The sequence below is a fragment of the Argopecten irradians genome, chromosome 14, assembly GCF_041381155.1.
Source record: "Argopecten irradians isolate NY chromosome 14, Ai_NY, whole genome shotgun sequence".
In the NCBI taxonomy this organism is placed as follows: domain Eukaryota; kingdom Metazoa; phylum Mollusca; class Bivalvia; order Pectinida; family Pectinidae; genus Argopecten; species Argopecten irradians.
Genome location: NC_091147.1, coordinates 18,573,333 through 18,599,558, shown reverse-complemented (window position 1 = coordinate 18,599,558; position 26,226 = coordinate 18,573,333). Strand labels below are relative to the sequence as shown.

At 35.4% G+C, this 26,226-nt stretch overlaps 2 protein-coding genes, 2 long non-coding RNA genes and 1 pseudogene across 4 annotated transcripts; 4 read left to right on the top strand and 1 right to left on the bottom strand.

Moving 5' to 3' along the window:
* Positions 1-5,333: 5,333 nt before the first annotated feature.
* LOC138307220 (uncharacterized) lies at positions 5,334-11,600 on the bottom strand (annotated as a pseudogene).
* Positions 6,861-9,939, top strand: LOC138307221 (uncharacterized). Its single transcript, XM_069247854.1, has 2 exons — positions 6,861-6,994; positions 8,772-9,939. Exon 2 carries the CDS (start codon positions 8,889-8,891, stop codon positions 9,537-9,539), a length of 651 nt encoding a protein of 216 aa, XP_069103955.1. The 5' UTR covers positions 6,861-6,994; positions 8,772-8,888; the 3' UTR covers positions 9,540-9,939.
* Positions 11,601-12,716: 1,116 nt separating the features above from the next.
* LOC138308127 (uncharacterized) lies at positions 12,717-13,762 on the top strand. The gene is made up of 3 exons (XR_011206082.1): positions 12,717-12,754; positions 13,045-13,095; positions 13,721-13,762. It is a non-coding gene; the product is annotated as an uncharacterized lncRNA (long non-coding RNA).
* Positions 13,763-14,067: 305 nt separating this feature from the next.
* Positions 14,068-15,792, top strand: LOC138307415 (uncharacterized). Its single transcript, XR_011205986.1, has 3 exons — positions 14,068-14,115; positions 14,520-14,555; positions 15,422-15,792. It is a non-coding gene; the product is annotated as an uncharacterized lncRNA (long non-coding RNA).
* Positions 15,793-17,960: 2,168 nt separating this feature from the next.
* Positions 17,961-24,476, top strand: LOC138307082 (sentrin-specific protease 1-like). Its single transcript, XM_069247709.1, has 6 exons — positions 17,961-17,967; positions 18,245-18,330; positions 19,682-19,741; positions 23,229-23,369; positions 23,526-23,642; positions 24,303-24,476. Exons 1-6 carry the CDS (start codon positions 17,961-17,963, stop codon positions 24,474-24,476), a joined length of 585 nt encoding a protein of 194 aa, XP_069103810.1.
* The last annotated feature ends 1,750 nt before the right edge of the window (positions 24,477-26,226 follow it).

The following is a 26,226-nucleotide window of genomic DNA, read 5'->3' as shown; positions in this document are numbered from 1 at the left end:
TTGGTTTGAAACATTTTGGGGAAAGGATAAATGATCCTGACATGGTCTTGACAAAGTGTTGTTACGCAGTTGATCCCAAATTGAAGATGGTCGCCATGACACCATATCTAATTAATTTCCTATATGACTATTTCGGAGGTAGTCAGATGACTGTTAATGCCCTTGGGCCTCTTGTATCAAATATAATTGTCTTCCACAATGATGTTTCACCTTCTCCCGATGATGTTTTACACCAACATTTCATGCAAAGTTTCTCTTCTGAGCATCACATTCCTGTCCTTAAGGATCGAACAAGGCTCGCTGAAATAAAATATGATTGTTTTTCCCCAAAAATGTTTCACACCATATATATAGTTGTAATCTACTCAAGGGGTAGGATTTTAAAGTAAAATATCAGGTTCCCCTTTTGGAGCCCCGCCCCTTTATCCCTAGGGTTTGAACCTAACTCATTTATATAAAATAGGAGTGACTTCCACCAATGGTGCTTCACACCAAATAAGGCTGTAATCCAATTAAATGTGAAGGAGAATTTGGCTTTTGTATAAAATAGTCAAGAACACGATGACAATAGGTCATTCTGACCTTCTGTCAGATCACCAAAACGATTTTCATAGGGATGCAGAGAATACATGACGAATGTGCTATTTGATGCACACAGATGAAATATGAGTCGGAAACATAACTCAGTGTAAACGAAACAGGTTTTATCCCGCCAATTTATTAAGTTTTCATTTCAAAATATTTTATTAAATCGAAAAGATTCAATTTTGGATCGGGCAGCAGGCAAAGCCTATATATGCCCTCTCCACATGATTACATGCATGTATTGTATATAGAAACTTATTTAAAGAGCATATTTTTAAAGCATATTGAATTTCGCACTGGACTTGATCTATAAAATAACACTTCCAAATACTAGTTCTCCGGAGGGAGAAAATAAAATAGCATTTAATCATTTTTAGAATAATCAAGAGGCCCATGCGCCTTAACGGTCATCTGACTATTAGTACAATACAACATAGTCGTTTAAAGATTTTAGCCTATTTGACCCCTTTGACCTTGATTGAAGATCAAGGTCATTCATTTGAACAAACTTGGTAGCCCTTCATCCAAGCATGATACATGCCCAATATTAGTACCCTGGGCCTTCTGGTTTTTGAGAACAAGTCGTTTAAAGATTTTAGCCTATTTGCCACCCGTGGCCTTTAATGAAGATCAAGGTCATTCCTATGAATAAACTTGATAGCCCTTCATCCAAGCATGCTACATGCCCAATATCAGTACCCTTGGCCTTCTGGTTCTTGAGAAGAAGTCATTTAAATATTTTAGCCTATTTGACCCCCGTGACCTTGAATGAAGATTATTTTATGATACCAATAATGATAATCTATATGACCAATAAATGTACTATTGAAAATTGTTTAAATACCACATGTCGACATAGCTTACAAGAGGCCCATAGGCCTTAACGGTCATCCGACTATTAGTACAATACAACATAGTCGTTAAAAGATTTTAGCCTATTTGACCCCTGTGACCTTGATTGAAGGTCAAGGTAATTGATTTGAACAAACTTGGTAGCCTTTCATCCCAGCATACTACAGGCCCAATATCAGTACTCTTCGCCTTTTGGTTCTTGAGAAGAAGTCATTTGAAGATTTTAGCATAATTGACCCCTGTGACCTTACACGAAGGTCAAGGTCATTCATTTGAACAAACTTGATAGCCCTTTATCTAAGCATGCTACAGACCCAATATCAGTACCCTGGGCCTTCTTGGTCTTGACAAGAAGTTGTTTAAAGATTTTAGCCTATTTGACCCCTTTGACCTTGTATGAAGGTCAAGGTCATTCATTTGAACAAACTTGGTAGCCCTTCATCCCAGCATGCTGCAGGCCTAACATGAGTATCCTGAGCCATTTAGTTCTTGAGAAGAATTCATTTAAAGATTTTAGCCTATTTGACCCCTGTGACCTTGAATGTAAGTCAAGGTCCTTCATTTGAAGAACCTTGTTATTATTTAATGAACGATCGATTGATACTTCTCTATACCACAAGATTGTAACTGTACCAGAAATATTAAGTTCAGTTCTGTCGACTGGCCCTTGATCAAATAAAGTACAAGACTTTGGACAGATTTAAATCAAACTAAAGAGTCTCAAAGGAGGAAATTGACATTTCAGTATTTAATCCATTATATGATTCATGAATTTAAAATTCCCATGCAGAAGACAATAAAAGGTGTGAATCATGGAGAAAGATGACATCCATGTACATGTCACCAAGAACAGTCCGGGATTAAATGTCTCCTACTAGGGGAATCTGTGAATGCTTTATGATTCCATCTGTTTAAAGATGCTACACCGCTGACGAATGTTTTTTGTTTTGTTTTTTATCAAAAACAGCAGCAGACGATTTAGTATTTGTCTTCAATTACAAAAGTTACTTACTTTACCCCATTAGCATCATTAAAAAGTTTAAGATTCTAATTTTACTTCAAGATAAAAATATTAAAAAATAATTAATTGCAACCTGGAAAAAAATACCGTTGGCACTATATGTCCTTATGAGAAGTATGGTTGTGCTTGTATCAAAAGTAACAGCAATAATTTCATATTTATTGTTTTGTGTGTAAATAAACACATATGCTAGATACCGATTAATCAAAAATTTATTGTTCAATGATGAGCTATAATATATGCTACTGTCGGCGGTGGTAACATCTTTATTGGTCTTCATAAACCGTTTTCAGTATAAGGATGTGTTATGTACAAACACCTATGCATTTGGGGTTAGGCTCCTGAAAACCTGCCAGACATGGGGTTTTTGAACACGCTACCCCCTCGATGCTGGGAAGGTCAGTGGTAAATATCGGACCACTTTTAAATCTATACAGACTAAGATAAATATGATTTCAAAAGCATAACATATCGTAAATTAGTCTTGCAAGGGCGATGTTCTTATACTTCATCAGATAGTAGAAGTGCTCAGGCAGACCTCCACAAGGAGCATTGCAGGCAGGACATAAAAGAGGAGCAGACGCCATAACATACTGACTACTTGTTAGACTTATAATTGTTTCCAGCCTCTGATTCGTCCCTTCAGAGACTTACACTGCAAGACCGAAATACATCACTATTTTAAAATGTACCTGAGTCATCAAAAATATTGCAGTTTGGGCTTTATTCATTATGTATATAGGTACACAATGTTTACAGCTGTTCATCACAGATTTGTCTTTCTTTTATCAAACGCCTTTCCTCTCGGAGGTTGTCTTGCTATTTCTCTGACTTGTGTTGTAGAGTTAGCAATATAGACCAATAGGCGCATTTCTGAACTCTTTTTCTAATTCACCTCTCGTTAAAATTCAATATACAATACTTCTTTTTTTCTGGCTTCATCAATGTTTTCTTCCATCTGTTGTGGTTTGATGTCAAATCCACAGGGTGTATACTCTGAGTAGTGTTTCAACTAGGGACTGACCATGACCCGATTATGTTAACTCCATATACCTTCATACTACTGCGATAGAGAAAACCACACATGTTGTACTCTAGTGTGTTTAAAGTCTCTGGTCCTTTTTTTTTCTCACTCTACATTTCTATCAAATATTATCTCAGCCATAGTAGAATTCCACAGAACTGATTTGTTAGGTGTAACTAAAGCTTTATCAGCCTAAGAGGACATGAACTATCTATTTTAGTAACAGTGACCTTGAACTGTGACCTTGTGATTTCAAAACCATCCAAACCAATCTTTATGGTAGGAAGGATTTGTATAACCGTTGAGAGCTTGATCAGACTAAGGAAACTTCAGTTACAGTACAGAAATAAATTTTGTTTTGCGTAAAATGGACTTTTGACCTTTGACCTTCTTCACATTTTGAAAAGCAATATCCCAAACAAGTTTTTGTATGAAAAGGTTGTTATGAAGTTCCTTTGCCTAAAAAACCAATTGTGTTATTATACTGAGACCAAACTGTTGTTAGGCAAACAAATATTAATGAATCAAAAATTTCAGTTCATAACATATTGATACCAAAATGTTTTAACTATCCCATCTGTACTTTTAACAAGTTATTGAAACAGCAGGCACTTTGACTAACAATGTGGAATGCCCATGGACTACAGGACCTTGTTGTGGGATAAATTGCTGATGAAGAAAAAAAATTTCCTGACTACAGCAGTTTGCATGTGAGAAGCTTTTGTATAATGGAATTAGGTGATTACAGAGAATCATTATATCACTGAAGGCCAAAAGAGGACAAAAATCTGTGGTCTGACGTATAAAGACGTCTAAATCAGCTTTACCACTGAAGTACATGGGAACTAGAAACTCTGGCATTAATTAAATCAGCCCATGATATCAGTAACTCTAACAACAGGTTTAGTGCTTGAATTCTGATTTGTAGACTTCTTAATTATGATTTAAATACTTCCATGATATCAACTTTAAAATAAATTTATTGATTCATTAAAACATTCTGCACTAACTTCAACCTCTAATTGTGTTGCATTCTTCCTTTATTTCATTCAGTGGTCATCCAAAACATATTGCAAATGAAGTTTTTGGAATACTGACATCTTGACATTACAAAGCTTTATTCCTCAGGATCTCTCTATGTATACCTTTCTCTCTAAGGAGAGCTGAACTCCATTAATTATGAACATTATTACTAAATTCATGGTTCCGAGAATCTCCCGTTAAGCCACGCCCCCTTAGCAACGGTTGCTCCGCATCACATTAATAACAAAGATGGCGACTGCTGAAGCAAACACCGACTCACTTCGTAATATCCCAGCCAATATTTCAGTGACGTATTTACCTAACCACGCAGATTTATCTGAGAAAACTCAACAGAAGGGGTTAAACTATTACACTCAGGGTTACATACACGACATTACCGTGAACTCTATCGTTAACGAGGACACCGTCCGAGTAGATGCGAGATGCTGGCGATCGATGCGGAAGTCGGAGCTGCCCCATCGCCTACACATAGAAATCAGTTTAAAAGATGAAAAGCTGACGGAATCGCATTGTAGCTGTATAGCTGGGTAAGCATTTGTGTTTCAGAAGTAGCATTACATAATACATATGTCTATTGCCGAATTGACCATTAAAAAGTACCGAGTTGACCACAATTTACAGCAGTATCCGTACAGTGATCAGCTGATCGATCTCTGGACAAATGACAATGTGATAAATCTACAATCTGATTAAGATAAAATTAAATTCATGGGACCCTCTGAAGAATTTGGTTCATTATAACTATGTTATACTATTTGACAGGAGTTATGAAATACTTCCATTGATCACAAACACATAATCAACATGTTTAGGACACCACTTTTTATTTGATATTTCATTATTTGATAAAAGAGTATTTCAAGAACAAATTATTTCATTGCTTCTTAAATACATCATACAAAATACACACACTCACACACATACATGATTTCAAGTTTCATTATTTTTTAATAAAATCAGATCACTGACAACATTGCTTTTGTTTTCTATCACTTCTGTAATAACACACTAATGAGTGGTAATGACTGGGTAATATACTCATAAAAAAACCAAAAAAAACCAACAACAACAACAACAACAACAACAACACACACACACACACACACACACACATATAGTAAAACTCAGCCATTTCAGTGCATTAACTCTACATGTATTATACCTAGCCTTGCTCATACATATGTATATTACTGATAACCTGGTACTTTTAGGAAATGGATGTCATAATGTCCAGGTAAAATGAAAAGTGAAAATAACTATGAAGATCTATAGTTAATTTACTTCATATCATGTAGATTTTCAGACAAAATGGAGATATTTAAATGGGAATACAGTACATACATTTACATGTGGATTATGTTGGATGTAATAATTATAAGCAGGGTTTTAATAATTTATCGCAGTTCAATACAAGTCATTAAGTAAATTAGACTATGCGATTACTTGTTTTGCTTCTGAATGAAATTACCATCAATGCCAACAAATTGAATGGCCAATGAAAGACACTTTCCAATAGAATATTGATTATTCCTGTCCACCTCTCTCTCCTTCACATCCATGTTGCCCATCCCACCCCACCCCACCCCCTAGATGTATCTACAGCTGTACAGCCAATTATTGACAAAGGCTATTTTGGAAACTTGATTCATGGGACAAATATATGGACAGTAGTCTATGAAAATCATTTTTTTACTACACAGCTTTCCTCAATATCATAAATCAGAAGTGTATGTTAATTAAAAGTGGTAAAATTTATTTCATTGTCAATTTTATAGGATGGATGGACATTGTTCACACATTGTTGGACTACTCAAATCACTCCAAGGATTGAAGCTACACAATTACACCAGTGTTCCTCAACATCAGAGTTGTACAAGTGTCCCCCAACAATGGAATGTACCTAGAGGACCAAAGATCAAGCCGGTACCTATCAACCATGTTGTCGTGGCACGTCCATTGGAGAGTAGAAAGAGAAAACCTATAATCTGTCATCTGGATGAAAACTACCCGTAAGTTCAAACAAAACATCAATCAGTATTTACACTACAGTCTAATACATTCAGTATGGTTTGATCAATTTATCATCCTACATGTATAATGTATTAAAAGCCTGTCATTTAAGAATGTGTCGGGTTTATATGGTGAAGGAAAGCCAGAGTACCCAGAGAAAAACCAAAAACCAGCAAATAGTTTGAACTTGCAACCCAGAGGCAGACTTAACCAGCCACTTCACCCTTAATTAAATGCAAGACTGATAACATATATGCTATTGTATATTTATGAAAATGCTCCATGTATTTGAATTCTATATTTCAGAATTCCAAATGTTAACTGAAGATGAACTTAAGAATCTTGCTGACATTGCTGGCAGCCCTCTACAGTATATACTGTCATCATCCAGATCCAATATTCCATCAACCTCAACACCATTTGGAAATGTTCCGATCGGATCATCACTTTCTTATCAGGTACAACACATGAAATACATAGTTCTATTAATTCGTAATTGAAAAATAGGAACTTTTTGTCAATTTCAAAAAAATGTTCAAATAATACTGATTTCCAATAAAATTGAAGTCATTATTTTTTTTATTACCAATACACTGTACTGTTTGGTATTGACAAGATTCATGCATATTCTTTTTGCATTATATATCATCAAACCTATAAAACGTAATCTTACACAATGTTTTTGTATGTAGGCTGTAAATCAGAATTTCAAATGGACATGCTATATTATAATATACAGTGTATATGTATTATATACTCATTTATCCAAATTTAATGCCTTAAAGTACTTATAAGGCTATATGTATTGTAGGTTTGAAGAGAATGAAGACAATTTTTTTCCAATTGTAACAAATATAAATTACCATACTTGTATACTTTAATAACTCACTAAATCAAGTGAAAACTTTCACAAACAATTGTGAAATTCTTACCCTAAAGAACACACACTGACAGTTTAGTTTATTCTTTATCTTTGACAAAAATGTCTTCAAACAGTGTGAGGTGACAACAAACAGTCCAGATTTTGTTAATTCTTGTAAACATACATGTTGGAATTTCATTTTTCAAAATTTTATTTTTCTTAACCTTAGCTATTAGTCTTTCTATGTGAATCCTGTGTTTAGCAATTTTTTGAGTTTCTTTCCGTTCTCCACTTGTCAGTTGTTTTCCACCACGAACAAAAGGGGGAATGTTAAGTTTTAAATTCAACTTTGCCAATTCGTCACCTATCGTGAACCCTTTATATCTGCCATAATGGAATCACCATCCTGAATGTATCCATGCACTTTCAGACTTTTCAAAAGTTCATAAAATCCACTTTCTTCAGTGATGACTTTGTCTGATACAGACCCAGAAAATAATTCTGATACAAATAATAGTGTTCCTCTAGCATCACAGCCAATTAAACCTTTCAGTGTTGTATTACCCTTATAATCACTGTAAAACTGACTTTGTAGTCCAAGCGCACATGGAGACTGTGTATAAAGTTCAGTTCCATCAATAATAATCAAGGTTGTAGGATAATCCTTCTTGAAATCCTTTGGCATGTTTTTTATGAGTGTATCTCTGTGAGGCCATAGTGGTAACTGTGCAAGTTTAAAGTACATATGGTCAATCCAGGTATTGAACACAACTCCAGCGGTTTGGAGTTTGATACCAAATTTCATAGCAAGATCAGCTAAACTAAAACTATGTCGACATCTTGTCAGAGTCAAAAACAAAGAGTCTTCATTAGACAAAGACTTCAAGTCACTACGCCCTTTCTCAAATTGTAAACTGAAGTTTTCAGGAATCAAAAAGGACAACAAGGCTACAAATCTTATGTATGTTATACCAGTGTAGTGCTTAAACAGGTTTTTGTGATTGGTGTTGTTATCTAATACTGCCTGTACCCCAAACCATTTGCTGTTACTGGAAGCAGGCTGAGTGGTGACACCGGCTTGTTGTAGATCAGATATGGTTTTCTCCTGCTCCTTGACTTTAGCTTTCAGTGACTCAATCTCTGCAGTCATAGTCAACACTTCTAACGATGATACCCCTGTAAATAATAATAAGCCTTTTATAGGGATTTCTATGGCAAGCAGTTTGTGTTTTTACCAACTTGATACAGATATGCAAATGTACATGTATTGGTAATTTACAGGAACCTTTATTTAATTTAAAATACAGATATCTACTTTTGATCTTATACATTTTCTTTAATAGTTTTTAATATCAATGTTTTGTATATTACAGACTCGGAACTTGAAAGCAGCACCTGCCCCGACAGTATCCTTTGGATGTGGTGATACATCTGTACACAGACAATCACCTGTTGTATTGCCGGAAGTATTTAGATTTCTCAACAGACATATGGAGCAAGCAAATATAGAATATATAGAGAAAACTACACGAAGTCAAGCACTATCTGATACATGGCTTAATGAGAGAAAAGTGAGACTGACTACATCCAACTTTGGCCGAGTAATCAGCAGAAAAGCAAAGCCCACACCATCATTTTTGGAAGATGTGTTCAACAGAACAACAAAATCTGCACCTGCCCTAGATTACGGCTCCAAGCATGAAAAAGAAGCCAAGGCAAAGTATCTTGAGACCTTTCCTTCACGACATATTCATGACTGCGGATTTATTATCAACAACAACTTTAACTTTCTCGGTGCATCGCCTGATGGAAAAGTTTGTGACAATGGGGAATGTGGTATTCTGGAAGTGAAATGCCCTTATTCAGCAAGGAATATGGACATAGACAGAGCATGTGATGAAATCGATGGCTTTTGTTTAGAGCGGAATGGTCAAGCAATGAGTTTGAAAAAGAATCATATGTACTTTGCTCAAGTTCAAGGACAACTTATGATATCTGGCTGTAACTTTTGTGAGTTTGTTGTATTCACACAGAGAAGTCTATTTGTAGAAAGAATATTTCCAGATGTACCATATATGGAGAATATGCTTGTCAAATTATCAACTTTCATGAAGGAACATGGACAGCAGTACATGGTGTAAAGGTGAAATCTTATTGACAGGAGATATTCTGGTGCATTGTGTATATTGATCTTACTTATGTAACTCATACTTACATTTTTCATCTGTTTGGACAGAACATTCTGTTGTTGATGATGAAGAACAATCAGTGACAGGTCTGACTCCAGCATAAGTATGATCAGTCCCAAGTAGTAAAGGAGCACCATTACTGAAAAAGACAATTTGGATAATAATGTCATGTTTATAATTATAACATTCATGTGTAATAGAAGTTCCATATACTAGTACATGTATTGAAATCAATTTTGATGGGTTTTGACTAGCTGTAAAGATATTGCCAGTATCTAACCACTGCAAATTAACAAAATCTAACACAACTTATTCAATTTCAATTACTAATATAAAAATCAACATACTTAAAGAGTTGTTTTATGTTTATTGTTGGGAGGTTTATAAATGTCCTTTTCCTTATCTATGTTTAAAAAGCATATATAAGATTATAGACACAAACCCTTGTAAATGTATTATCCCTAAAATATCGAAGGATGAATTGATATGTGTTTAATAGGTATCATAACATTACAGGCCGTATACAAACATGCAAATTCTAATGGTAAAGGAAACCAGAGTACCCTAAAAAGCCCACCAACCAGTGAGAGCTATGATAAATTATGCAAGGCCTGTTTCTTACTTCTCTGTTTTCTCGTTGGATGGAACCAGTGTCAATTTCTTTTTCGGTGGACAATTTTCTCTGTTATCAAGGTATCGCTTCTTTGGAAGTGGACGGCTTGGTGTACACTTACTTCCATCAGCTGGTAGAGGATCTGGGTACTGTTCAGTGGGACCATTTCCCCCAACAAAATGCTGTGATACAAACACAACCAAATTTAAAAAAAAAAAGTTTGTTAATGGCAAAACAAAAAACTACAGTTATAATGAATTATTTACATTACTTGGCAGGTGCAAATTATCAGTATTTTGATATGAAGGATATATATAGTTATAGATAGTTATCTACAATTTTAAAAATAGTTCATAATTCAAATTTTTAAATCATAGTACTTTTCAACACGTCATACCTATAGTTAGATGAGATAGAATGACAGTTTACAATTGCCATGTTTTCAGTTTAATAAGGGACTTAATTTATATAATCAGTACATTGAACATGTACTGTACATGTATGACATATGACATGTACTTACAGTATGTTATAGGGTCATTCATGTCTACATACTCGATCACTCTTTAGATCCTACAACAAAAAATTGGCAGGCTGAGTGCCATCGCTACTGTCTTCTAGGCTTTATTGATGTGCGAGGTAATCGAGGTAATCGTACGCGTACTACTGGCTGCAGGCGACCAGTTCTCGCCGAGTACCAATTCTCTCCTACACAATTAATATGAAAATTTAGTCACTGAAGCCATCTCCTTATAGAAGACACTACCATGCTAATTTCCACAAAAAATGGTCTAAAAATTCGTGTGTGATCACACAAGTACACATACGATGGCGATATACAGGCCCTAATTGGTACCCGGTGAAAACTGGTCGCTTAACAGTACAGCCGAGAACTGGTCGTCTGTACACGTGAGCTGTAGTAGTCGGCGGTAGTCATATTCAAACAGTTAATCAGATCTCAATTTCAAATATTGCCTTTCGGTCGGAACGAAGGAGACAGGGTCAGATTATTCATACTAACCTTTGAACAGACGACTTTATTCCTGTTTCCATCTATTCTCTCGATATTCAGTTGATCATGGGGTCTACCGCACGCCTTGATCCACCTCAAACACTTATCTAAATTTGTCTTAGGCTTTGGGAATGGTAACAAAGTCACGCCTATTAATCGGTCACGATACCTTTCGTCTGTGTTACATTTTCCCCAAACACATCGACGGACCATTATTGGTTTAAAGACCGAAACGTCAAATAGTACCCTGCATCACAAGCCTGTATCACGGTTTGTTTGTGATGCAACCATGGCGGCCAAAACATCACAGCTCCGGACAAAATCCGAGCTATTATTTCATTGGTCAATAAATTGATGCTCATTTGCATATCGGAACCATGAATTGTCAGTCAATGTATGCACCTATCACACAGAGACGGAACGCTTGCAATTGGCTGCCAAACCAGTCACTGCAGCCACCGTCGTCAACGAGACCGTGTCCCTTGATGTAAATAACAAAACCATTATAACTACGTATATGTACATTATATAATATGATATTTTATATAGACACGGCCAAAGCGTTAAAGGAGGAGTCGACATTGCATAGTAATAAAATTTATTTTGTAATATTCTTGCGAGTAACAACACTATCAAGATATTTCTCCTGTAAAACATAATCTCTAACCCTGATGACCCCATTTTCTCTTATTGATATCTGACTGAACTGAAATGATCACGTGACATTCCTAAATATAACTTATGTAATGTCCATGTCGACGATCCAGTTTATTCGCGTTCAGAAAATTAATGACTGTGGAGTAATGCTGAAGTATCTGATACGATTTTTATTGATTTTCCTCTAATAAACTCTAAGAAATGCACGTGGCAATAAATTTTCCGGATTCGTGGATGAAAAAACCCCACTTATATACACAGGATGTTTTAAAAACTACTTCTAGTATTTTTCCTAAATTTCATTTCGAATCATATATGCTTTATAATGCTTATAAGACTTCATATTGGCAATGAATATTTTGTTAATTTCACAGTTACAGGCATTATTTTTTATCATTTTCATAAAATTCCTGGAACCCAATGCACAGATATTTCCAACATTATAGTTCCAATGCAGAGTCCCAGGCGCTTTAACCACTAATACTTTATATTGTAGAAGTTTTCAATCTTATCGTACGCGAGATGATCACTGGCTTGCTTACATGTGTATAAGTTAAACAGTACAACAGCCATGATATTGGATATTTTAAGATATTCATAAGTAGAAATCAAATACTTTGACATACAAAATAGAAGTATAGTGCACCCATAGAAGTATAGTGCACCCCTGATATGACCATGTCTATGAATTGATCATACAAGACATAATTATATGTATATCATGGTTACAATTAAGACGAGTACAAACATGAGTTGATATTACTTTTACTTCGTGGCTAAATTTAAACACAGAATGCATTAATCAGTTGTGCACATATAACCGGATTTTTTTTTATATTACATATGCAGATGCCATCACCAAGCCATTTGCCGGCTGAGAAAGATGTAAGTTGTTTCAACACCGAGTACAATTTGAAAATTGATTTCTGTACTGGATGTAATATAAAGTTCGATATTTAATACTGGTATTTTAAGGAATCATGTCTTTTTTCATGTCAATTTTCTAAGGCCATTTATAGTGAATATTATGAAGGAAAAACTAAAGATATAACTATTTGAAATGTTTGCTCCATATCTGTATTGAGATGCAATTGTATTATAGACGTCTACATTAAATTATTTATGTTGGGCCCATGATCGATCGAAAATTGTTGTTGCTTATAATTGTTTTGTAGCTTCAAAGTAAAGTGTCGGACACAATCGGTTTGGAGATGGATGAAAAAATTGTAAGTATTTCTTATGCCGACGGTTACCATCTACATAGTAATATCCAGTTTCGTAACTTTTAAAGTAAAATGTTTGTTACACATTAAAAAGAGAAAGACTCCCCATTAGAATAAGAATCCACAATATGTACATTTCATATAATTGCATAGTGTTATATTAATTTCACAATTGCCATGCGGTGACCCTTCTCCGTCTGTGGAATGCGTAAGTATTAACGACTTTCGTTTAAATTGGCACCATGAAATATACAGATATGTTTACGGACGTTAATGAAATTACCCAATTGCCCTGATTCAATTTAACCTCGCTTCATTCAATGTCTAATATAACGATGTTACAAACTAAATATAATCATCTATAAGAATTGTTAATCATTCATTATTACAAATACCAGCATTATGTTTTATAAACATGATGAATAATATCTAACGTTAAAAAGTAAAATAATTAACTCGCAAAGGTCTTATGTCATTTGTAATTGAACATTCAACAACACCTCAATCTTTCTTTATTATTGCTAGTCAATGTCTATGGGAGCAAACAAGATTCAGTTTCTGAACAACTATCAATCATTCACAAAAAGGTTGTGCCTATGCACACAAATAACCCCTATTTATTTTACAGATACCATCACCGTGTCCTTTGTCATCAGAGAAGAGCGTACATGTAAGTAGTTACAACACTAAGTTAAAAAAAAACCTTTGACGTTTTAGACGCTGTGATATAACGATAAACACAGAAAATAAGATTTACTGATACATTATAAATAAAAACGCGTTATATCATGTTATTTCAATATCATCAAATACTGGTATTAATATAAATCACGACATGCAATTCTTCCTTAACATTTAACCTTATGAAGAACAAAAAAGATATAAAGATTTATATTTACTAAATATACTTTAAATTAGTCAGATTGATTGCTCTAGAGATAATGAAAACATTCATCAATTATGATTGTGTTGTAGATGCAAAGTAAAGTGTCGGACAGAAATGACTTGGAGGAAGAAGAAAGTGTAAGTATTTACTACACTGTTGGTCTTACTGATTTATACACGGGCTCTTCGTACTTGCATAATTGTTTCTTCGTGTTTTTAAATGCGACATCTTTATCTGATACATTCAAGGTATGCTAATATGATATGCTTTTAAAATGATTAAATTAAAATCTATTATTTCCTATAGCCTTATAAAGTTATCTTCATTTCACAGACTGACGAACACGATTCGACGACATCCACCTCGATTTACACACTTAGATGTTTATACCTTGAAACATAAATTGGTTATTTGTCTCGATGTAAAAAAAACTTAATATGTAAATATCTGATTTGTTTTTTTATTTGTGACTAAAATAATACTCAAACTGTATCAAACGTATTATGTTTACCAAGCTCTATAAAATTGTATATATTTACAGTTACCCTCACCTGGTCCTTTTCCACATGAAGATGATGTAAGTATTCATAACACCGAATACATTGCAAATGTTGATTTATGTACATGAAATGAAGAATGTAAGTGAATCAGTCTGTTTTATGGTATTTAACAATTACACTATTTTAAGATTGAAATTATAGGAAATATAAATGAAATCTGGATGGCAGATAAATATTCATATATAGATATCCCTAACGTATGCAATTTTATTGATCTGCAATCGAACAATTCTTTAATTATTTTTACTTGATTGTCTTTCTTATCCACATTAAAATATATTTTAGATATGAGAGAACATTTGAATTTCACGTTTTTGTTTTGTTTTTAATCTGAACCTGAAGTGGATAAACAAGTGTTACAAACGTAGGAATTAGAGAAAGTGTAATTAAATATACGTATTTACCATCTTACCATTACCATTTTACATGTAATGAATTGTAATCATACTTGCTCTTTTATCAAAAGTTTATAGGTAATTCTGACCCGAAGGGTCTGATGCCCGATAGTCTTTTCACATTTGGAGCTTTTACTCAAGTTAATACCGTTGGTATTTGGCTGAAACTTGTCTGTAATGATCCTGACATGGTCCCGAAAAAGTGCATATACATATTATCTCCTTAAATTAGTTTGTGGACAAAACATATATTAATAAAAATTGTATTTTTGTTACAAAATTGAAATAAAAATTTACATTTATGTGGATTTTATTAGTAAAGGGGAGTAACTCTTTTACACTAGCATGCCAAACTGTTCGCCTAGTTATGGCACATAAAATTTAAAGTGTGGTGAAACTTTATTTTACAGACAAAGATTTGGCAGTGCATTACGACTTGACTTATAATTACATGCATGGATATACTGAAAGTATTCCTACTATTACAGGTACCCTTTTAAGACACGGATGTATGCCATGCCTCTCAGTCTTCACGACAGCCAATGTACAATCGAAGAATATCAGAAGATAAAGATGCGAGTATAAAAGATATGTTACCATGGTGACACAAATACATGTAATTTCTAAACAATAATGTTTAGACCCCTTAACATGTATAATTAAACTGAATTATTGCATCCGTCAATACTTCATACCATAAATTGTGATTTGTATCAACTAAATATCAATAATTTAAGCTTCAATAATTATGAAAAATCTTTCATAATAAGGAATGGAATGTTTTGAATTAACATATGGCAGTTGATGTTCCCTTCATGAATATCTAGCTCATTTTCCCTGTAGCTGCCGACCCCAGAACCTGCTTCACATCAAGCTTTCTTCTCAGAAGCAGAAGAGGTAACTATTAACTGGTTTATAACACGAGATGCTTTGTAGTGCAAGCATTGATAAATAAATATGCGTTAAACCCCTGATATCTTTCAACCTTAACCTTTTGTTGTCGTATTTGTATACCATCATCAGCAAAATACCAATGAATAAATTTCAGAATTCTGCCATGTGTGTAGGTGCGTGTCTGCATGCAGTGATTGTGGTTGCGTGTATGTTATATCATTTTTATGTTTATGAATCGTTTTCTGTTTTTGAAAAGGCTATTCCATTACATCAGAGTCACATACTTGTATCCGACACAGACGATGAACCATTGATTCATTTGTTAGAAATTCACAGACGTGTTCACGATAATGTGATAATTACATAATGATTTTCCCATATTTATGTACTTAACTACTTGATTTTTTTACATGGTCTGTGTTAGTAATATTAACAGTACGGACAAAACATATTGTCGAAACAATATGTCCTTTTATAATTATATATATCGGTTTATGGAAAAATAAATGAACTCAATTATGTTTGTTGAATTGGTTTATTTTAATATATATATATTTTTTTACTTCCCATGAACGCGTCATCTTTTCTTGCCTTTTATATATTTATGAGTTGTATGAGGGTGTGATGAGTGTGAATGTGTGTTTGTGTGTGTGTGAGGGAGGGAGGGTGTGAGGGTGTGTGTTAGAGAGAGAATGTGAGTGTGTGTGATAGGTTTGTGTGTGCAAGAAGAAAGTATTGCACATGCCTAATGTCATTTTCCACCATATAACCACTCCGTTAAATATAGGATCTGACAAAATCCCATACGGGGTCACGTCCAGATGACCTTTACACCACGTGGAATTCATACCAAATCCATTTTCCGCACCTTGCTACATCAATTAACAATAGGCCCAAAGGGCCTTAACGGTCATCTGACTACCTTGGCATTAGTAAAATTAATTATATAAGGTTTCACTTTGTCAGGACTATGTCAGTATCATTTTTATTTTTTTTTTCAACAGATTTAAACAAGAGGCCCAAGGCCTTAACATATAGGAAATTAATTAGATATAGTGTCATTGTAGCCATCTTCGATTTTGGGATCAACCAGAAATGTAACAATACTTTGTTGAGACCATGTCAGGATCATTTCATGCAAGTTTCAGCAAAATCGCACTGGTAGAACTTGAGAAGTTCAAAATGTGTTTTCAAGATGGCGGCTCTGGCGGCCATCTTGGATTTCGGATCGACCCGAAAAATAACAACACTTTGTCAGGACCATGCCAGGATCATTTCATGCAAGTTTCAGCAAAATCGCACTGGTAGAACTTGAGAAGTTCAAAATGTGTTTTCAAGATGGCGGCTCTGGCGGCCATCTTGAATTTCGGATCGACCCGAAAAATAACAACACTTTGTCAGGACGTTGTCAGGATCATTTTATGCAAGTTTCAGCGAAATCGCACTGGTAGAACTTAAGAAGGAGTTCAAAATGTGTTTTCAATATGGCTGCTGTGGCTGCCATCTTGGATTTCGGATCAACCTAAAAAATAACAACGCTTTGTCTGGACCATGTCAGGATCATTTCATGCAAGTTTCAGCCAAATCGCACTGGTAGAACTTGAGAAGAAGTTCAAAATGTGTTTTCAAGATGGCGGCTGTGGCTGCCATCTTGGATTTCGGATCAACCTAAAAAATAACAACACTTTGTCGGGACCATGTCAGGATCATTTCATGTAAGTTTCAGCTAAATGGCACTGGAAGAACTTGAGAAGAAGTTCAAAATGTGAAAAATTAGCGGACGGCGGACGACGACGGACGAAACATGATGACTATTGGTCAGATGACCTAAAAACGATATTTCGTCCCAGTATACATATACAATTAGCTTTGTTGTGCTCTTTGGGCAGATGACTACATAAACCAAAATAATTCTGACACGTTTTTCAAACTATTTCGTCCCCTGAAATTCACTGTCAAAATTTTGCAAGTAGCAATTTGATTGGCCATTTTCAAAGGTCACCTGGACATGACCCCTAATGGAGTTTTCTCAGATCCTCTTATCAAACATAGTGATAATAAGGATCTGTATTTTAATCAGATTGTGCACAAGCCTAATGTCATTTTTTCACCTTACAGCACCGATCGTCTAAAATGAAAAGTGATGTCATAGAATTGAACAGCTCAGATGATGATGATTTACCTGTAAGTTCAATGTTTTTCAATGTTATTCATGTTTGTGTTAAAGAAGACCTAATCGAGATTAAATACTTGTATAGTTCTGCTTTAACCCTATGCTTGAAATTGATGTTAAACTTATCATAGAGTAAGAAATGTAATGTACGTATATGATGCGACAATCAAATGGTTCTGTGTGTATGATAATTAGAAATGTTAATGCCACATACCTCCTTTATAATTGTGATACGGTTAATGAGTTAAACATGCACATGTTTATTACAGAGACTCTATATCGTTTAGGAAAAGAAAGATACGAAAAGAAGCTCCTATTCCTGAAGATGCTGTAAGTATGTTTTTAAATATTATACCATGATTCAATGGAACTATAAAGCCAGTACAATTATACAGAATAAAATGTATACAGGAACTCTAACATATTGATTAACAGACATATTATTTTGCGAAACATTAGAGCGGAGTTAAAAGAAAATGGCAAACAAAAATCCATTAGCAAAGAGATGCCCCCAGAGTCTAATTAATAAACAGTGTATTATTCTAACGAAAAGACGAAATGTTTTCCTCAAGCATTTTTATTGTACATCAAAAGGAAGACTCATCTGAAGACGTAATCCTTTAACTTTTATAACTTTTACTAAAACACGTAATGTTATTTAAGATCCTATCATTCAACTTGAAAACATTTCCTTCTACCAATTTTAGGTCATCTGACCTTGACCTACATTCAAAGTCACAGGGGTCAAATAGGCTTAAATCTTTAAACAACTTCTTCTCAAGAACCGAAAGGTCTAGGACACTCATATTTGACCTGCAGTATGCTGGGATGCAGGGCTACCAATTTTGTTCAAATGAATGACCTTGACCTTCATTCAAAGTCACAGGGTCAAATAGGCTTAAATCTATAACAACTTCTTGAGAATAACTAGGAGGCCTAGAGATCTGATATTGGGCCCGAGACATGCTGGAATGAAGGGCTAATAAGTCTGTTCAAATGAAAGACCTTGATCTTCATTCAAGGTCACAGGGGTCAAAAAGGCTAAAATCTTTAAACGACTTCTTCCCAAGAACAGGTACTCATTTTGGCCCTGCGACATGCTGGGATAAGGGCTACCAAGTTTAAAATCTTGAAACGACTTCTTGAGAATAACTAGGAGGCCTAGAGACCCAATATTTGGCCTGTGGAGAGCTACTTCAAATGAATGACCCTGACCTTCATCCAAGGTCACAGGGGTCAAATAGGCTAAAATCTTGAAATACCTTTTTGTGAATAACTAAAAGGCCTAGAGACCTGATATTAGGCCTATGACATGCTGGGATGAAGGGCTACCATATTTGTTTTTCACAAAATGACATTGATCTTCATTCATAGGGGTCAAATAGGCAAAAATCTTTAAACGACTATGTTGTAGTTGTGCCAATAGTCAGATGACCATTAAGGCCTATGGGCCTCTTGTTATGATTTTTGGCATTCAATCGTTATTTGTGTTTTTTTCATTCAACAATTTCCATGGATTATTTACATTATTTACACATTGCACTGTAATCAGTTATGTTTTTTTTCCCATTGAACGTATCTTATTACTCAATTTTTTATTTACCCAAAAAACATTGTGTAAATCTTATCGATATGAATATTTACGACCATGTTGTTTTCATTCCACTCTTATGAATACAAGGTGCCCGAGAGAGATGAGCGCGATTGGTCTTCTACTTCCAGCAGTGCGTCAGATGTGTCGGTAAGTTCAACTTACTACAACTACCTGTATCAGTCGGTATATTAAATCACATCACTATATTTAAGTTACACATATATGTAATTCAATCTTTTAAAATGTCAAAACATTGGTGCTTGACATAATTCCAATATGTTTGATGTTGAACTTTTAATCCAATATCATAGTGTCAGGAAAGAGCAAACAGTTAATGTAAAAGTCTAGCAATCAAAGGTAAAACATGTATTACGAATTACGCTTTCGTCAACGGAATTTTTTATATGTATATTTAAAACGCAGTTAGCGTAAATATTTTTGTTATTTTATTTTGTTTTTATTTCATGGAATGTACAGAATGTACCCATAATTGGTTTATAAGTGACCTGTAGCCGGTTTATCTTAAGATTTTGGACTGCTGCCCGGTTTATATGTGATCATTTTTGGACAGTCACTTATAAACCAGTTAGGTAAATCCGGAAATAAACTTTTTTAAGATGCATCCTGCACTATTTTTCGATGGTAATATTCTTTTAGGCCTGAATGTACACTGTCAATTCTTCTGCAGCAAAGCATGAACACGAGAGTATTCCATGCTGCGCGGCGTACATACATATATACAACACTGGGTGATCTTTGGCAATTTGGATTTAAACATTTTTTTCCAAATTCACTCTTACATTATGTAAGCTTATAGCAATTACGTTTGTTAGTATAGTTGTAGTACATGTATATTCCAATAGACATAATTTCGTATTCATAAACTCTTTGTTGGGGTAAATCAATTCTCACGTGTTGCTTAGTTTACCAACACACAAATAAATATCCTGTATAGAATTTCTTGTATTATGTTGATATTTTTAACACTTTTTTTTCCAATTTTTAAGGTATCCCAAAATCTTATTCATGACCAACTACACTGATCATCCATGTTTTAAATACTTTATTTTGACGAGTTTCTTTAAGGTAATGCAAAGCTGATGTTTGTGTTGCCCTATCCATTTCTCCTGCATTTTTTTTCCATTTCATTTTGTCAGATATGCAAGAAAACACTAAATCACACATTGTAAATCCTTTTCGGTTTCTATATACAATGTATCACTAATCATGTAATTACCAGTAAAGACGTTGTCCTGGTAAAGCAAGGCTATGTCCAGCCTTGGAAGACATTTTAGAAATGAATAATATTCGTTTTAGAAGGGTAACTATGGGTATGTTAGGTTCACCAGGTTTATTTGGTGATGAATACATTGATATGGCTGACTGCAATCATAAACACGTGAGTGAAAATGTGCATGCTTTACCTGTTACTGGTATGACACGTGATGAATAGTATGAAATGGGTGAATGCACATTGTTGTTATGTTCAGCATATGCTACCCACCTGGTTTATAAGTGATGAATGTGTTGTATAGTAGGGTTTTATTTACACAAAATGAACTGGTTTTTTTAAGTTAGAGATAAATCCTTAACAGATATATTTGTTTTGGTAAAATCATATAGTGTACAAACCACTCGATTTCGTATTACTTTGTTAAATTATTATTATAAATGGACATAATATACTCATGCTAACAATAACCACTAGTGTTCTCAGAATCAGAAAAGCAAACCAAAGTTGTGTTACTTAACAATTTTCAAATAATATAATTCATGAAGACAATGTTCCAACTTTTATCAACATGATGATGGTCATAATAATAACTACATATCAGCCTTTTTCCGGGCGTCTTGTGGTCGTTATGTTGCGTAATATTAACAGTCTCTTGTTTATGATGTTGACGGAGAGAAACTTTGATTTGCAGCTAGTTATTTCATGTTTCATGGTTTTTTTCATTTTTAGCTCACCTGGCCCGAAGGGCCGGTGAGCTTATGTCATGGCGCGGCGTCCGTCGTCCGTCCGTCCGTCAACATTTCCTTTAAATCGCTACTAGTCATAGAGTTCTGTATGGATTGTAACCAAATTTGGCCACAAACATCCTTGGGGGAGGGGAAACAGAACTTGTATAAATTTTGGCTCTGTCCCCCCCCGGGGCAGGAGGGGCGGGGCCCAATAGGGGAAATAGAGGTAAATCCTATAAATCGCTACTTGTCCTAGAGTTCTTCATGGATTGTAACCAAATTTGACCACAAACATCCTTGGGGGAAGGGGAACAGAACTTGTATAAATTTTGGCTCTGGTCCCCCAGGGGCGGGGCCCAATAGGGGTAATAGAAGTAAATCCTTTAAATCGCTACTTGTCCTAGAGTTCTGAATGGAATGTAACTAAATTTGGCCACAAACATCCTTGGGGGAAGGGGAACAGAACTTGTATAAATTTTGGCTCTGACCCCCCGGGGGCAGGAGAGGGCGGGGCCCAATAGGGGTAATAGAGGTAAATCCTTTAAATCGCTACTTGTCATAGAGCTCTGAATGGAATGTAACCAAATTTGGCCACAAACATCCTTTGGGGAAGGGGAACAGAACTTGTATAAATTTTTGCTCTGGTCCCCCGGGGGCAGGAGGGGCGGGGCCCAATAGGGGAAATAGAGGTAAATCCTTTAAATCGCTTCTAGTCATAGAGTTCTACATGAATTGTAACCAAATTCTGCCACAAACATCCTTGGGGGAAGGGGAACAGAACTTGTATAAATTTTTGCTCTGGTCCCCCGGGGGCAGGAGGGGCGGGGCCCAATAGGGGAAATAGAGGTAAATCCTTTAAATCGCTTCTAGTCATAGAGTTTCTACATGAATTGTAACCAAATTCTGCCACAAACATCCTTGGGGGAAGGGGAACAGAACTTGTATAAAATTTTGACTTTGGTCCCCAGGGGGAAGGAGGGGCGGGGCCTAATAGGGGAAATAGAGGTAAATCCTTTAAATCGCTACTAGTCATAGAGTTCTGAATGGAATTTAACCAAATTAGGCCACAAACATCCTTGGGGGAAGGGGAACAGACCTTGTATAAATTTTGGCTCTGGTCCCCCGGGGGCAGGAGGGGCGGGGCCCAATAGGGGTAATAGAAGTAAATCCTTTAAATCACTACTAGTCATAGAGTTCTGAATGGAATGTAACTAAATTTGGCCACAAACATCCTTGCGGGAGGGGGAACAGAACTTGTATAAATTTTGGCTCTGATCCCCGGGGCAGGAGGGGCGGGGCCCAATAGGGGAAATAGAGGTAAATCCTTTAAATCGCTACTAGTCATAGAGTTCTGAATGGAATGTAACCAAATTTGGCCACAAACATCCTTGGGGAGGGGGGACAGACCTTGTATAAATTTTGGCTCTGACCCCCTGGGGGCGGGAGGGGTGGGGCCCAATAGGGGATTTAGAGGTTAATATTAAAATTCCTTCAGAAAAGAAACAATGAACCTGTATTCAGAACATTACTTGACATTACAAACCAGGTGAGCGATACAGGCCCTCTGGGCCTCTTGTTTAAACCATCATATGAAACTATAAATAAAGGAAATACATCACATTAAATTTGAATGCAATAATTCTGATAATATCATATTTGATTCGTTACTTAGATTCTTCCCACAATCCCAGACTTGGCCAATGTGTGGCGTTATCACAATGAATCGACGTCTATGATGTCCATGATCGGTCCTTACAAACTTAGAGGAAACAGTTTTGGGAGTCTGAAGCCCGGGAATGAAATAAGCGATGAGGTACTTTGTCATGATATATTAATATACATGTTTTATTTAAGACAACATAGTTCGATTGAAATTTTAGTGATTTAAACATCGACCTCTTCTTCTTCTTCTTCTGTGTCTTAAAAAGTGTAACATTTTCTATTATACGACTTTTGTGTGTATTTTCAGATCATCAACGCTTATATGCATATATTGAGCAGAAACAACTTACCTCGCGTAAGGTCTATTGACTGCTTCATATCTGGGTCGATAATGCCAACAGGCTTAACGGAAAAACTGCCTAAAGTAATTTTTTATAAAAACTCGTATCACTTTTTCTTAACACTAGTTCATATTACCAATATTTTGAATACACGTACATCACACATTACATCGACTCACATACACACCTACACGTATATCGTCATCTTCGTCGTCTTAACTAATATGAACGTCTTTGGTGGCTGCGGGTTAATCATGCATGTATATCTTATATATCATGATTGAACAGTTTCATATATAAGCTAAAAATGTGCATGTGGTAAATTATACAAATTTCACAAGTACAAATAGTTTCTATGCATTGCTCTCTAGTACAATTTATTCAATGTTTGATTTAACAATTTAATGCCAGCAGCACTTTCAAGGAACTTTTATGGAAAAAAAGTTTTGGAAACTGTTGTACGTAGGAATGTTGCATATTATATATGCTATACAGAATTAAATCATTTCATCAATTTTGATTGTAGTTCAAACTGTAAGGTAATATTCCATGACTTTCGCAGTTCAACGACTTGAAAATTATGTCATATAACTTACTGAAACATTTCCGCATTTGCACACCTTGAAACATTGAGATGGTAAAATTATGATAGGACATGGATAATATAATTTTCTGCTTCATTGTTTACTCCAATATTCCACGTTAGCTTGTCTAAACATAATTACATAATGCTATCGTTGCAGGTGGACCCGTACAGTCACCAAATCTTATTATGTCCATTCAATTCCGGTAGTCATTGGGAGATATTTGTTGTTTTTTCCGGTGAGAAAAATGGTAGTCTAATCCACTTGGTGAAAGTCCTGACGCAGTGCGAATTTATCAGCGATGTTGGCGGTCTTTCATCAACAGACGTCTGAACGAAGGCCTAGAGATGAATGGCCCAAAAAGTTGGGATATACACACTTTAAAGCATAGCAAACAGCTTGACTCAGTAAACTGTGGATTATTCGTGATGAAGGTTTGTTTGTTTGTTTGATTAATTAACGTCCTATTAACAGCTATGGTCATGCAAGGACGGCCTCCCATGTATGCGGTGTGTTGCGTGTATGTTGTGCGAGGTGCGTGTTTCGGGAGACTGCGGTATATTCATGTTGTGTCTTCTTGTATAGTGGAACTCTTGCCCTTTTTATAGTGCTATATCACTGGAGCATGCCGCCGAAGACACCAAGCAACACACCCCACCCGGTCACATTATACTGACAACGGGCGAACCAGTCGTCCCACTCCCTTTTTGCTGAGCGCTAAGCAGGAGCAGAAACTACCATTATTATAGACTTTGGTGTGTCTCGGCCAGGGGACAGAACTCAGAGCCTTCCTCACAGGGGCGAACGCTCAACTAAAGGCCAAAAGTGAGGCGGTGCCAAGGGAGGCATTAGGTAGGATAAAGTCAGTTAGGAAGAATAGAAAAGATAAGATCCTAAATTTAGTCGCCTTTTACGATCATGCAATAGGGGCAGCAGGTACAATTCTAACGCCCTACCTGCAGGGCTGATGTGATGAGTACATAATGCGGGATAATAATCAAATACTATAATAGCAGCAGAGAAATGATTTGTCATGATGCAACATTTACCCATTACCACAAAATTCAACTCATTGTACTAACAAATTATCATTTTGCCCAAGTAAAAAATCTATCATTGTACTAACAAAAATTAAACTCTTACAAAAATATGCATTAATTGATATTAATAACACATATTTCCATTAAGGGCATTATCAAAAATATCCATTACATTAATTCTGACAACGGCTCATTAATTTTCGTCGCATCAATAATTTTGTCTTAATTTAATTCCAGTTTGCACAGATGATCCCTTGTCGCCGCTAACATTCAACCAAAGAAAGTGCGATAAAGAAAGTGAGGACATTGCGTCAATTCTTTTTGATTTTTAATTTCATTGTGAGATAATCTCAAATGACTTCACTCACGAACACATTTATGATAAGGTTTAACCCTATATAAATAAACTGGGTCGCGACCATGGTCAGCTACCGTCATTTTTCCGAGGTTTTGTAAGTTGTAAGGATTTTGTCTAAACTAACGCACAGAAGGCGTTGAAAATTTACATGAATTATCTTTAGTCCAAGGTACTTCAGTTTTATTTTGATAATATGTTTTTGACCAGGCGCCGTATGGGATACAAGGAACTCTTCTGTGTAGGAGGTAGAAAATGTTGGTTTTGGTCATGAGACCGCATGAAAATTTAGGGCACATTTTTCCGTCATAGCTGTGACACTTATAGGCAGAGAATACCAATATCCGATTAAAGGTCGTTGTCGATAATATTTGCTCGATAACGAAACAAAGATAAACGGTTATGTTTTGTGTTTCTTTTTGTTATTGATTTATGGAAAAAAAAGTATCCACGTAAGTTATTGAGTATTTGTGAGCGAGACTTCAGATACCGTTGATTTCCAACTGCTATGCGACAGCTACATTTGGTGCCATAATTTACATGTCATTTCCTTGTGAAGTGTAAATTCAATTTTTGTGCATATTTAGATTTAATTATTGCAATGTTTTAATCATTTATGTTAAGTGTTCGATCATAATATGTAATTACATATGCCGCCATTTCGTTTCAAATGTGCCTCAAATAAAGT